The sequence below is a fragment of the Cydia splendana genome, chromosome 27, assembly GCF_910591565.1.
Source record: "Cydia splendana chromosome 27, ilCydSple1.2, whole genome shotgun sequence".
NCBI classification, from domain to species: Eukaryota; Metazoa; Arthropoda; class Insecta; order Lepidoptera; family Tortricidae; genus Cydia; species Cydia splendana.
The window spans coordinates 1,733,191-1,747,105 of NC_085986.1; the positions used below are offsets into that span (position 1 = coordinate 1,733,191).

The following is a 13,915-nucleotide window of genomic DNA, read 5'->3' on the forward strand; positions in this document are numbered from 1 at the left end:
ACTTTTACTAAATTATGGGCACAATTTATGGTACTTCTACTCGAGATAACAAGCTCTTTCAATTTAAAAACGAAAAAATTGTCCCACAAATTTAATAGGTACAATTTTAGAATTTCCATTTGAGTTACCGCAATACAAAGCCTATAGAAATAAGCAATACAGTAGAAAGTACAGTACGACGATGAAGCTCACGAATTTCCTGAAACTGCGCCAGTAATAAAGAAATCGTTTTACATGGATGATCTAATGGTAGGAAATGAAAACATAGAAGAAACGAAGAAAATGTGCCAAGAAATCAAAGAAATAATGAGAAGAGGAGGATTTCAAATGCAAAAATGGTCTAGTAATTCCGATGAAGTTTTAGAATATTTGAAACAAGACAATAGTACAAGAGACACGCTAGAAATCAAAATGGACAAAATAATAAAGATTCTTGGTTTCACCTGGAATAGACAAGACCATACGTTTGAAATTACAGTAAACTTACCTGAGATGAGAAGTCCTATAACAAAGAGATCTGTACTTTCTGATGTTGCTCGTCTGTTCGACCCTTTTGGGTGGCTAGCACCTGTAATAATAACTGCTAAAGTTTTAATTCAGAAGTTATGGTTGAGTCATCTGGGTTGGGATGATGAGTTACCATCGGACTTGACAGACGAGTGGATTTGCTATAGGGAACAACTGATACATTTACAAAACGTCAAGGTTCAGCGTTGGTTAAACATGACACGAGAAGATGATCACATTGAGCTGCACGGATTTTCAGATGCATCTACTCAAGCTTATGCAGCCGTGACGTACTTGAAGGTTGTTAGAGGTAGTGTAGTACACGTCTCTATGATCGCGTCTATAACTAAAGTCGCACCATTGAAGCAACTTTCTGTTCCAAAATTAGAGCTTTCTGTGCAGCCTTATTAGCAGAATTGATCAGTGATGTCGCAGAAATTCTGAAGATTCATAAAAATAAAATATTTGTTTGGACGGACTCAATGGTCGTACTAGCTTGGCTGCAATCTCAACCTAGTCGCTGGAAAACATTTGTAGCAAATAGGACAGCAGATATTACACGATTGATAGATAATGATCGTTGGAGACATGTGCAATCTGCTGACAATCCTGCGGACATCGCGACAAGAGGAGTCAAAGCTCAAGAATTAGCTACACAAGATCTGTGGTGGAGTGGGCCAGAATGGCTTAAGAGAGATCAAGTTGAATATGAAAAAAGAGAAATTGCACAAACAGAATTAGAATCAAAAACGACATGTCATGTACTTGTAGATGAAAAGCCTATATGGGAGAGATTTTCAACAATGTCACGAATGAAGAGAGTGCTAGCTTATTGTAGAAGAATGTTGACCCAAAGAAAAAGAGAACTAGAAGAGAATAAACACATAACAGTTAAAGAAATGGAAAAAGTGGAAGAACAATGTATAAGGTTCTATCAAAATTGAGTATATGGAAAAGATATAAACGATTTGAAGAAAGATGGAAGTGTTAAGAAAAGAAGTACCCTAATCACACTTGCACCATTCATCATTGCAAGACCTGTGTTGTAGACAAAGCTAAAGTCAAGAATCAGTTCATGGGCCAGCTGCCAACAGTCAGAGTTAACCAAAATCGTCCCTTTTTTAAATAGTGGCGTTGACTATGCTGGACCTATTTTAATGAGAACATCTAATCCGAGGACATCATGCGACCAAGGGATACATTTGTTTGTTCGTATGCATGGCTACGAAAGCTATTCATCTTGAGGCTGTATCGGATCTAACTTCACAAGCTTTCATAGCTGCTTTTAGAAGATTTGTTGCGCGCAGAGGCCATTGTAAAGATATTTGGAGCGATAATGGTACCAATTTTATTGGTTCTGCTAAAGAGTTGAAATACATGTTCGAACCTGGGAAAAACAATTTAGCCAGCGAGGTGGCAGAACTGCTAGCGACTGAAGGGACAACGTGGCACTTCATACCCTCAAGAATGCCTTCATACGGAGGCCTCTGGGAAGCGGGAGTTCATGTCTGCCAAACGACATTTAGCCAGAGTAAATAAGGATACTAAACTGACTTATGAAGAATTTGCGACTCTGTTGACCCAGGTCGAGGCATGTCTAAATAGTCGTCCTCTTTGTGAAATAGACAGTACCACAAGAGTCCCACTGACGCCAGGACATTTTTAGTGGGTGAGCCCTTGGTCAGTGTTCCAGACTTAAATTACGAACACAAAAAAGTCAATATACTTACCAGATGGCAGTTAGTACAGAAGATGACACAGAACTTTTGGCGCCAAGGTACAGCCGGAATCTTATTTTGCCGGACTTGGCGGGGGCATGGCAGTGCCCCCAAATAATACTTAAACACAAAAGTGAAGCTACTTTTGATATCATTCCGGTGTTATTTTCATTCTGGTGGGTATTAAAGCCATTTTACTACACCGAAATCACCGGAATGAAATTGGTGGAATGATAAACCGAGGTGAAATAAAATTATAAAAAAATAACTAAATCCCACATTCTTTAACTATCGCGACATTTAAACTCACAAGTACAAAATACACGATCTGTAAATATTTGAAAAATAACAAATATGAAACAAAAAACATATAGCAAACTCCGGAATGATATTTTTTTTGTCCCCGTAACATCGAAATGACATGACTCACGTGTGTAGCGGATCTATTCGGCATCACGTCGACGTCTTCTTGCGGTGAGAGCCGCGGCACAACTGACTCTCAAAGTGCGCAAGAGGCGGTGGGGCGTACGAAATCAAACTTAGCCAATAACCGTCGACGAAATTTGTCCGCGGTAATAAGGATTATTTTGCCGGACAAATTTCTTTACGCATAATAAGGGGGTTTATTAAAGAGTTAGTAAGCAAGTAATATTTTAAAGGGTTCTTTATTGATATGGTATTATAATGAACTAAAAACTAATTTGATATCTTGTATAGTTTTAGAGTTATGCGGCATTAAACAAGAATAACTGGGTTCCGGACAACCCACCTGAATGAAAAATTGGGCCTTTATCTTTTTTTTTCAATGATTAAATTATTTCATATTTTAATATTAGTTATTGCCCGAGGTCGATAGCTAAGAGATGTTTCCAAAAAAAATAGTATATGACTATTTTGACTTTCTGCACCAGCGTTTTCAGTCTTGCCATCAAATTTTATTGCTTGGGATATTCACCCAAGACTGTCTTTTGTAATAAAAACCCCTAACTTCGCCTGGGATTTGGTACTTTTTTGAAAATTCCTCACAGATATACTTATTTTGGCTAGGTAAGATCAAAAAACGAATTAACCTATATAGATCTATCGTCTAAGCTAAGGTAACTTAAGGTCTTAATTTCGCTGTAGAATGGCTACAATTGGACTCCAAAGGTATAGGCAAAATGCCCTGTCTTCGCCACTACTAAAAAAGTTTCGTTTTCTGCAAAAAATCCTTGTATACCTAACCATATGTTAGTAATGCTTTTTTGACGTCGTTGGAGTTACAAGCGTCCATACGTAGCCAAACCCTGGTGGTGGTAGGTAATCGCATCTTTAACTTTAAAAGCGGCCATATTACACAACACAACTGACCCTAATACTGAGTATGACCATTTAATTTAATGTTTGATTAGGGAATCAATAGAAAGAAAGCTATCAATAGAACGTTTCGTAAATATAGTAACTTCACCTGACGTAAGAGCCGGCTAATGTTACCTACGCAATCCATGTTTGTATAAGTTCACGCACCACTAACTCATTGGCAAAGAAATTAGTGCGTACTGTTACAAACGTGATGCGAAGAACGTATGTAGTACATATCGCATTGTTAATGAGGTCGATATGAAAATGATATGTCGATTTAAACTAACACGTTTTTTAGCCATACTTTATAACTAACACGGGGCTTAATCGTGTAAAACTTACGTTTATTTATGACCTGATGTTTCGAACGTAATCACAGGCAGACTGCCTCTCTCTCTCTCTCTGCAGGTCTGCCTGTGACCACGAACGTAACGTCACGTTCGAAACGTCAGGCCATTAATAAACGTAAGTTTTACGCGATTAAATTCCGTGGTAGTTATAAAAGTATGAGTGATAACCGTGTTAGTTTAAATCAATATGATTTTCGGGTGTGTTTCCTTTTGTCCCCGACCCACGTGGCCGTGGCGGCGGTGACAGATGGGAATAATTCATATGAAGACACCTATGCCCATGTGTGTATGGCGAGGACGAATGGTAATAGACCCTAATTCCGTATCCCTACTACGGCTTTTCCACCATGTGCTTCTAGTTTAATTAGTAATATTTTAGCCAATATCAATCAATCAAAGCATTTATTTTCAGGCTACTAAGGCCCATAGATACATACCTTACAAACTAACATATATACAATTATAAAATACTTAAATACAAAAAAATCATTTTCGAGACGCAGTTTTCTGTTGCGGTATCACTTGCTCTGGTGTAGGATTCGGCAGATTCCCACGGAACCGCCTAAATATCACACCCTTCGGCCAGAAGTCCGTGTTCGCGATGGATATATTAGCCTAGATATAGGTAGATGTAGTGCAGGGACGCCCGGCTGGAAACAGGCGGGCTGTTGATCGCTTGTCGCGTTCAGCCAAAGAATTTGAAATAGAGAGTTACTGTCATGGTAAATTATGTAGCTACAGTACATCTACTGCCATCTGTCGGCAGAGGATAAAACTGTTAGAACGCCATTTGACTTTGATCATTATTCTTTCACTGATATGTGTTAACTTAACTTCAGTGAGACACAGACATATTAAATATATTAAAAACGGGTCACTCACGTATTTTAAGTCGAAAAACGCTCGACATGTGAGTGACCCGTTTTTAATATATTTAATATGTGTTAACTTGTTAAATATTAATATTAACGCCATCTACTCGAGCGTATGCTGCAGGTTATGGCGCCATCGCTCGAAAACATTGCACCATACCTTTGGCCTAGTGTCGAGTAGATGGCGTTAATATTAATATTTAACAATTAACACATATCAGTGAAAGAATGAGGATCAAAGTCAAATGGCGTTCTAACAGTGTTAATCTTCTGTCGAAAGATGGCATTAAATTTACAGTGGCTACATAATTTATACTTTCCCTGGAGTTGGAGCTGCAGGTTACTGTCCCGGCAGCATTTCTAAACCATTTATAAATATCTAGGCTAAAATTTAGCCTAGGTATTAACTCTGTTTTGAAAACATTCAGCATGTGTCCACACTCCTATTGTGATGCAGCTAGAAGACCATAATGACCGGAAGGGCATATACACAGTCCGAAGACCATAAACAATATTTTTATTGTCTTTGTTTCAGAGTTAATTAAGAGGAAGCCAAAAATCATCCCTTGCGATGGCCGCTGTCGCAGATATCAAGATGGATGATACGTGAGTTACTATGTCACGCTATTTTGAAAATTATTGAGTGAACCACTCAGTACCTATAGACCGCGGGCCAGGAACAGATTTCCATGACCAGTCACCTCCCGGGTGATAACTTGTAAAGTGGTTAACGGTTATTATGTATGGGGCCTTTCTTTAGGCTTAGGTATAACGAAACGATCTAAAGGTAACATTCCATTTCTGACCGCAGCTGCACTACTGCTTCGACACGTCGATGTTATCAATCAAACATATCACACACATGTCGATGTTATTGTCAATTTCCATAGTAAAATGAATGACAAGACAATGAATGACAGTAACGTCGCAACAGTAGTGCAGCTGTCGTTGGAAATGGACTGTCACCTTAATGCTAAGCTAATGCTCCCGGGTTTATTTTATTTTTCAAAACTTGTTTTAAAATCTGCGTTAACATTGCAGCAAGAGCGAAGCGAATGGCAACGATGTCCACACTCCCAACCTGAACGTTCAAGAGCTACCAGAATTGCGCGCTGGTGAGGCCGAAGGCATCGCTGACTTTTATGACGGCGCTGTGCTATTGGTCACTGGGGGTACGGGCTTTCTTGGCAAGGTAAGACTTTCACCTTAAGTTGACCTGAACGTTCAAGAGGTACCAGAACTGCGCGCTGGTGAGGCCGAAGGCATCGCTGACTTTTATGACGGCGCTGTGCTATTGGTCACTGGGGGTACGGGCTTTCTAGGCAAGGTAAGACTTTCACCTTAAGTTGAACTGAACGTTCAAGAGTCGCCAGAACTGCGCGCTGGTGAGGCCGAAGGCATCGCTGACTTTTATGACGATGCTGTGCTGCTGGTTACTGGGTTTCTTGGCAAGGTAAACTGTCCATAATAATATACCTAATCACATGCTCCTCAAGCCTGAGATGCATGCATTAAAGATATGCGAATGCCATCGGAGCGACCGACCCATTCTTCAATCACATATTTAATTCTTATGAAAATATATTCGGCAAATGACCTGTTAGCAGAATCAAAATAGGACAAAATCTAGCATCCTGAAATTTGCTACCTAAGTACCTACCTATAAATAAAAACTCTGTTTTCTGTGTATGTATGTAATTAAAAAAATCTAACGTTTGTGGCTTTGAGAACCGCCGCCATCATGGAAAATTTAATGAAACAATATTGTTCCTGATCGTATTTTCATTGGGTGTGTAGCTTCAGAATGATTTAATTTCTAAAGAATGAAACACATTTTCCAAGATGGATGTCGAGGTTCCCAAACGTCAGATGTTCTGGACTTGGAGTGTTCATCTTTGTTTCGTGATCTAGGCGTTGCTGGAGAAACTCCTGCGCTCCTGCCCTGGAATCAATACCATCTATCTGTTACTGCGACCCAAGAGAGGACTCACGGTCGAGCAACGGTACAAAGAACTGCTCAAGAATCAGGTATTTAAAACATGTATATCCATTACTTCAACTCATTCACTGCGCCAGCTACACGCTATGGTTGTAGCTGATAAAAGTTTTGTAGCGAAAAGCGTCTACAAATGGAAAACCCGCCTAAAGGATAACTCACGCTAGACCGGGCCGGGGCCGGGCCGGAGCTTCCGGCGCTTCGTTTTCTATGGGAAGCACCACGTGATCACCGATCAGCCGTCTTAGAAAATGACATGTCGGACGCCTCGGCCCGGTCTAGCGTGAGTCATCTTTAACGAGTCGCTGGCAATGAACGTGTTAAATAACACCTGGAGTCGGACCAAGCTAATTCTAAACAGACTTCGAAATGACAGATTAAAGTGGTCCCAAAAGTCAAATTTCTAGGAAAATATCGTGACAGCTCTACACTTTGCAATTGCAATTATTAATCCAAACATATATAAACCGTATAATATATATATCTTAAACCCTGAAACAATAAATTACATGCATGATCTACTGACATGGACTGTCAAGTCGCAATTTTTTAGGAAAATTTTATTTTATTATTTAAATCATGGGAAATATCACCAGTTTTGCAACGATTTGTGCTGAAGCCCCCATATCTACCTCGATATAATATAAAGAAAGCTCCTCCTATTCGAGCCTCTGAAGTTATAAATATTTTCTTCGCAATCGGAATAAAATCCAAACGAATCCTTGGCAACGCATTATAGATACCTAAGAAGATACTTTAGGTATCTACCTTCCACCTACTAAATTGTACCTTCGTTGAATGTGCAAACAACGCAGCGTCCGCCGTGCTGAAATCTCAAGAAAGAAGGTTGAAACGCGCACCGGGGCTGCGCCCCCCTGACAACGTCTACTATTGTGTCATGTTTTGACTTTTGAAGTGATTTCTATTACTAATTTATTATTATTTTATATTTAAGAAGTGATCTAAAGTTAACGTTAGTTATTGTTTTTAGAGTAAGTATTTTAAGTATTTTTTTGTAGCTTTTAATCATCTGTGAACTAACAGCAGCCCAACTCTAACCAATGGAATGCTGCGTATGTAAAAAGACTTTCTCAACAACAAAAGGCCTACACATACATCAGTCTCGCATTCACCATGTTCGCGTGTACCCCGCCCCACCCGCTCTGAGTCCACAAAACACCCACTGCTCATCTACATCACCACCTCAGCCAGAAATCCCACTCCAAACTCTTCTCGGCAAACTTAAACTGTCAACGCCCTTAATAAAGCGCATACCGCGTGGTGCTAGGCCCGCAGTGGCTGAAGCACTAACCGCCACAATAAACAACTGTTTGAAAGACAATAACTTAGATTCCTGGCGTGACCTTTTAACCTTTTCGTTTAAAATTTTATATGTTTCTGACAATAACGACAAAATTAGCCTCACTCAGAAAATTAAAAATAATATTCTTGCGCCTAACCTGCCTCCAACCACTCGACCACCCCGGGATCGAAGTAACAATAATTATGATTTATGCAAAAAAGTGGAAGACAAAGTTCATGACGGCGACCTAAAAGGAGCGGCGCGGCTCCTTTTCTCAAATGACACACTCGCACCAGACACCCCAGAATCAGTGGCTGCATTGCAGGCTAAGCACCCTGTAGGCCCTTCCACCCCTATCTTTGCCGACACTCCCTCAGATCCTTCAGCTTGTCTGCACGCCTCACCGGAAGATGTAATGTCGGCTCTTGCATCCTTCACAAAAGGGTCGGCTTCAGGCTTAGATGGTATATCCGCCCAACATCTACTAGACCTCACTAGTCACTGCACTGGAATATCTGGCGAGTTGCTAACTGATAGTATTACCAGACTGATAAATCTTATGCTTCTAGGGGATGTCTGCCAAGACGTGACTGCCGTTATTTATGGAGCCAACCTCATAGCCCTTTCAAAGAAGGACGGTGGCGTGCGCCCAATTGCTGTTGGTTCCACATTCCGGCGGTTAGCAGCCAAAGTGTGCGTGCGACATACTCGAGCTAAACTACAAAAACTCTTCGAGCCTGTGCAGGTTGGTTTCGGCACTCGCGGGGGCTGTGAGGCCGCAGTTCATGCCGTACGCACATTTGTCCAAACAGACTCATGTGAGGTTCTCTTAAAAATAGATGTCAAAAACGCCTTCAACTCTGTCAACAGAGATACCCTACTTAGTGTAATCAAAATTCATGTACCTGAAATTTATAACCTTTTACTCCAATGTTATCATAGTCCGTCCAAATTAGTTCACAAGGGTAACGAAATTCTCTCTGCCGTGGGTTGCCAGCAGGGCGATCCTCTGGGCCCCGCCATATTCAGTCTGGCCATCAATTCAGCTATCCATAGTCTCACGTCCAAACTGAATGTTTGGTACCTGGACGACGGCACCATCGGCGGAGACTCACAATCGGTCCTGGCAGACTTATCCCTAGTTATACAGAAATTTAGCGAGATCGGCCTGAAACTTAACTTCGACAAATGTGAATTGTACATTTCCGAAAACTTAGAACCTTCTTTAGCACCCCAGGTACTTCAAAGTTTTTCAAGTTTAGCCCCAAACATTAAAATCTTATCCAAAGATAATCTCCACCTTCTCGGTTCCCCCATTTTCGATGAAGCTATTCCGTCTGTTTTGGCCAAATCTATTTCTAAATTTCGTGTTAATTCAGACCGCTTAATCAAAATTAGTAGCCATTCAGCGTTATTTATTTTAAAGTTTTGTTTGTTGGTTCCCAAATTTACGTACTTGCTCCGTTGCTGCCCTATCTGGAAAGTCGCTAATTTAGTCCAACCTATCGATAGTCTCCTAAAGTCACAACTGGAATCGATTTTGAATGTCCGTTTTAACGAACCAGCTTGGACCCAGGCTTCTTTGCCCATTAGGTTTGGCGGTTTAGGAACACGCAAAATATCGAGTGTTGCTCTGCCGGCATTCTTGTCCTCAATCCATAGCACGTCTGATCTCGCAGGTAAAATCCTTAAAACAACAAACTGCGAGATCGCGTGCTTGGATGAGGCCAGGAATGCCTGGCTAGCCAAACTGCGAGATGTGCCACCTAGACCCGAGAGGCAAAGGGCCTGGGACAACTTGGCCTGCACCGCCGTCATGAAATCCCTAGTTGACAGTTCGTCGGGAAGGGACCGCGCAAGGCTCTTAGCTGTGTCCAGACCAGAGTCTGGACAATGGCTACACGCCTACCCATCACCCCACACCGGCACATTCATAGAGCCAAACACACTAAGAATTGCCATCGGACTCCGGGTCGGGGCCGATGTATGTGTAGACCATAGCTGCGCCTCTTGTGGGGCCCCTGTTAATCGCCTTGGCCACCACGGACTCGCCTGCTCCTCGGGCGCCGGCCGCCTATCCCGTCATGCCGCGCTTAACGACATCCTGAGGAGAGCGCTCGTCAGCGCCGACGTCCCTGCGGCTCTGGAGCCCCAGATCGCAAGGGATGACGGCAAGCGCCCCGACGGGATGTCGTTGATCCCCTGGCGGTTGGGCCGCGCGCTGGTGTGGGACGCCACCTGCGCAGACACGCTGGCGGCGTCCTACATTTCAGCCACCAGTAAACAGGCCGGGGCGGCGGCTGACGTCCGAGAACGTTCCAAGGTTAATAAATATAGTTGTCTCGGCGCACACTACGAATTTGTAGCCTTCGGCGTCGAGACTCTAGGTCCGTGGGGTAGGGGGGCTCGGGGGCTCCACAAGGAGCTCAGCAAACGCCTAAGGGAGGCCACAGGTGACCCTCGCGCGGGCAGCTTTCTCGCGCAAAGATTGGCCATAGCAATCCAGCGCGGGAACGCTGCCTGCGTGATGGGCACCTTACCAAGGGCGCAAAGTTTTGATAAATATTTTTAGTTTTTAGCTTTAGTTTTTAGTTGTACTTAATTTTAGTTTTGTATTCATTTTATAACACTTATTTTACAATAAATGAGTTTTCCCCCCTTTTATAAACCGTACCAGAAATGTATCTTCTTCTTCACGTGCCATCTCCGTCCAGGAGGTCGGTGACCATATGTATATATGTCTCTCTATGTTCAGTCATGCGAATTAGTCTATCTATGCTCTTCACTTTTAACCAGTCTCTTATATTTTCAGTCCATGATGTGCGCCTTCTACAGAAATGTATAATTGACTCTAAAATCCCCGATATCATAAAAAAAACAACGTGTTGCACTCCGGGAGGAAAACTCAGTTTTCACTTCAAAATGTTATTAACAGCGCCATCTAGTGTAAAATGTCTGCAGCACCATGTATAATTGAGGTTAACGCCATCTAGCGTTATTTCGTCGCATAACTTACTTGAAACCCATTTGTATAAATATGTAGTAGTTTATATATATTTTATTTATTTATGTAGTTTATATGACTGTATAGTTTGCTTTTTTTATATTCACTGAATAGGTATATTTCTCTCTCTGCACCAATTGTAGATGTCTGTTTGGCCCTATGGTTGACTGGTAGAGAATGCCATTTGGCATTAAGTCCGCCATTTGTACATTTTTGTATATACTTTGTGCAATAAAGTTTAAATAAATAAATAAACCCCTAAGCACATCACTTTTAGTACTCGAGTTATATTAGTTATATTAGTACCAGTTAGAGGGAAACTTACTAGAAACTCAATGACATTGTAAGTTTTTCGATCAGGTCACGTGTCCGTCTTTTACGAATCTTACCTGTCGCTAGTTTAACATTTTTTCCCCATCACAAAAAGTGCACAGCGCCGCTAAAGAAGTTTTCACTTCAAAAAATTTAACAAATTGTTGTATGCAGGCCTTCGACCGCATCCGCACCCGCTGGCCTGAGCGGCTGAGCAAGCTGTCTCCAATCACTGGCGATGTCTCCGCACCTGGACTCGGGGTTGGCCTCGAGCAGAAGGCACTGTTGGCTGAAGTCACCGTGTTGTTCCATTCTGCGGCGACTGTCAGGTCAGTTCTAACTATTATGTTCGCAAATCAGTACCTAGTGCTGCTGAGCAAGCTGTCTCCAATCACTGGCGATGTCTCCGCACCTGGACTCGGGGTTGGCCTCGAGCAGAAGGCACTGTTGACTGAAGTCACAGTGTTGTTCCATTCTGCGGCCACTGTCAGGTCAGTTCTATCATGTTCGTAAATCAGTACCTAGTGCTGCTCAGCAAGCTGTCTCCAATCACTGGCGATGTCTCCGCACCTGGACTCGGGGTTGGCCTCGAGCAGAAGGCACTGTTGGCTGAAGTCACAGTGTTGTTCCATTCTGCGGCGACTGTCAGGTCAGTTCTAACTATCATGTTCGTAAATCAGTACCTAGTGCTGCTCAGCAAGCTGTCTCCGATCACTGGCGATGTCTCCGCACCTGGACTCGGGGTTGGCCTCGAGCAGAAGGCACTGTTGGCTGAAGTCACAGTGTTGTTCCATTCTGCGGCGACTGTCAGGTCAGTTCTAACTATCATGTTCGTAAATCAGTACCTAGTGCTGCTCAGCAAGCTGTCTCCGATCACTGGCGATGTCTCCGCACCTGGACTCGGGGTTGGCCTCGAGCAGAAGGCACTGTTGGCTGAAGTCACAGTGTTGTTCCATTCTGCGGCGACTGTCAGGTCAGTTCTAACTATCATGTTCGTAAATCAGTACCTAGTGCTAAACAGCAAGCTGTCTCCGATCACTGGCGATGTCTCCGCACCTGGACTCGGGGTTGGTCTTGAACAGAAGGCACTGTTGACTGAAGTCACAGTGTTGTTCCATTCTGCGGCCACTGTTAGGTCAGTTCTAACTATCATGTTCGTAAATCAGTACTTAGTGCTGCTCAGGAAGCTGTCTCCGATCACTGGCGATGTCTCCGCACCAGGTCTCGGGGTTGGCCTTGAGCAGAAGGCACTGTTGACTGAAGTCACAGTGTTGTTCCATTCTGCGGCGACTGTCAGGTCAGTTCTAACTATCATGTTCGCAAATCAGTACCTACCTAGTGCTATAAATGTAGCGCTATACTATACAGGGTGGCTAAAAAATAAATGAATTCCCGTTGCCAGGGAGGTTTTGATTATACTGAGCAACTTTTACTATGGGACCAACCCCGAAATCGCAAAACAGAAACTTGACTGTTTCATACATTTTGGCTGGTCCATTTTCTAGGGGAAGGTAATATTTTTCGCTATTTCGTGGTTGGTTCCATAGTAAAAGTTGCGCAGTATAATCTCAAAACCTCCCTGACACCAGGAATGCAGTTATCTTTTAGCCACCATGTATGATATCCTAGCCCCGTAGACGACTCCGTAGCGAACGAAACGCAACTGCCATTGTCACACTAATATGGAAGAGTGAACAAGCGATAGCGATTGTCACCTTGGCTAGGTCTCCATCGAACTCTAATAAAATTCTTAATTTTCGAAGTCAAGAAAGACACGTATGGAACATGAAATCATGGGTGGTTAAGATTTGATTTGTTAGCAACGTGGGGGGTTAGCTAAGACGCCAAACGGAAAGAAAAAATGTAGGTACCTATCGGCTATCGGGATGACAGATGCTACGAAAGTCACGTCACTGTTTCCATACATTATTGAGAGTCTATGTGCGGAAAGAGAAGAGATGTAAAATGTACATTCCCCTTACATTCCACGACTTTTCTCTTTCCGCACAGATTCTACCTAAATTTCGATTTCCATTTTCTTTGGTGGTTTGGATGGTGGTTCTTTATTTGCAATGCCCTAACGGACGTCGGCGACCACCTTTGCCATCTCTCTCCTGCTCTTAGCCATTCTTGCCAGCGTGGCTGCGTTATCCATGTTCGTCCATTTTTTTATGTTGTCAAAAGCCAGGTGACCCTCCTTCTTTGATGGTGGTCATGTTAATAAAAATTGTATGTACAGGTTCACAGAGCCGCTACATGCAGCGACGGCGCTGAACGTCCAGGGCACTGCATCGCTACTCACGCTGGCCCAAGACATGCCAAAGCTCAAGGTAGGTCCTATTAAGAATACACACAATGCGCAGGATTGAGTTTCCAGTTTAAGTGTTCTAACTACATTACTCAATTTTATTTTCATCATCTCATCATCTTCCTCTCGTGGCTTTTTGCCAAGGCCAATGGGAGCCTGGGTTCCGCTTAGCGCTTGGCAACTAATCCCGAGTTAGTAGGCACT

General features: G+C 42.7%; 1 protein-coding gene across 1 annotated transcript in view; it reads left to right on the plus strand.

Annotated features, from left to right (window-relative positions):
• LOC134803814 (putative fatty acyl-CoA reductase CG5065) overlaps positions 1–13,915 on the plus strand; it is a 33,641-nt gene that overhangs the window by 4,746 nt on the left and 14,980 nt on the right. The window contains exons 2-6 of the mRNA XM_063776650.1: positions 5,324–5,394; positions 5,830–5,980; positions 6,700–6,816; positions 11,578–11,732; positions 13,643–13,733. Coding sequence (XP_063632720.1) covers positions 5,360–5,394; positions 5,830–5,980; positions 6,700–6,816; positions 11,578–11,732; positions 13,643–13,733 — 549 coding nt within the window. The 5' untranslated portion in view covers positions 5,324–5,359. The remainder of the gene's footprint in view (positions 1–5,323; positions 5,395–5,829; positions 5,981–6,699; positions 6,817–11,577; positions 11,733–13,642; positions 13,734–13,915) is intronic.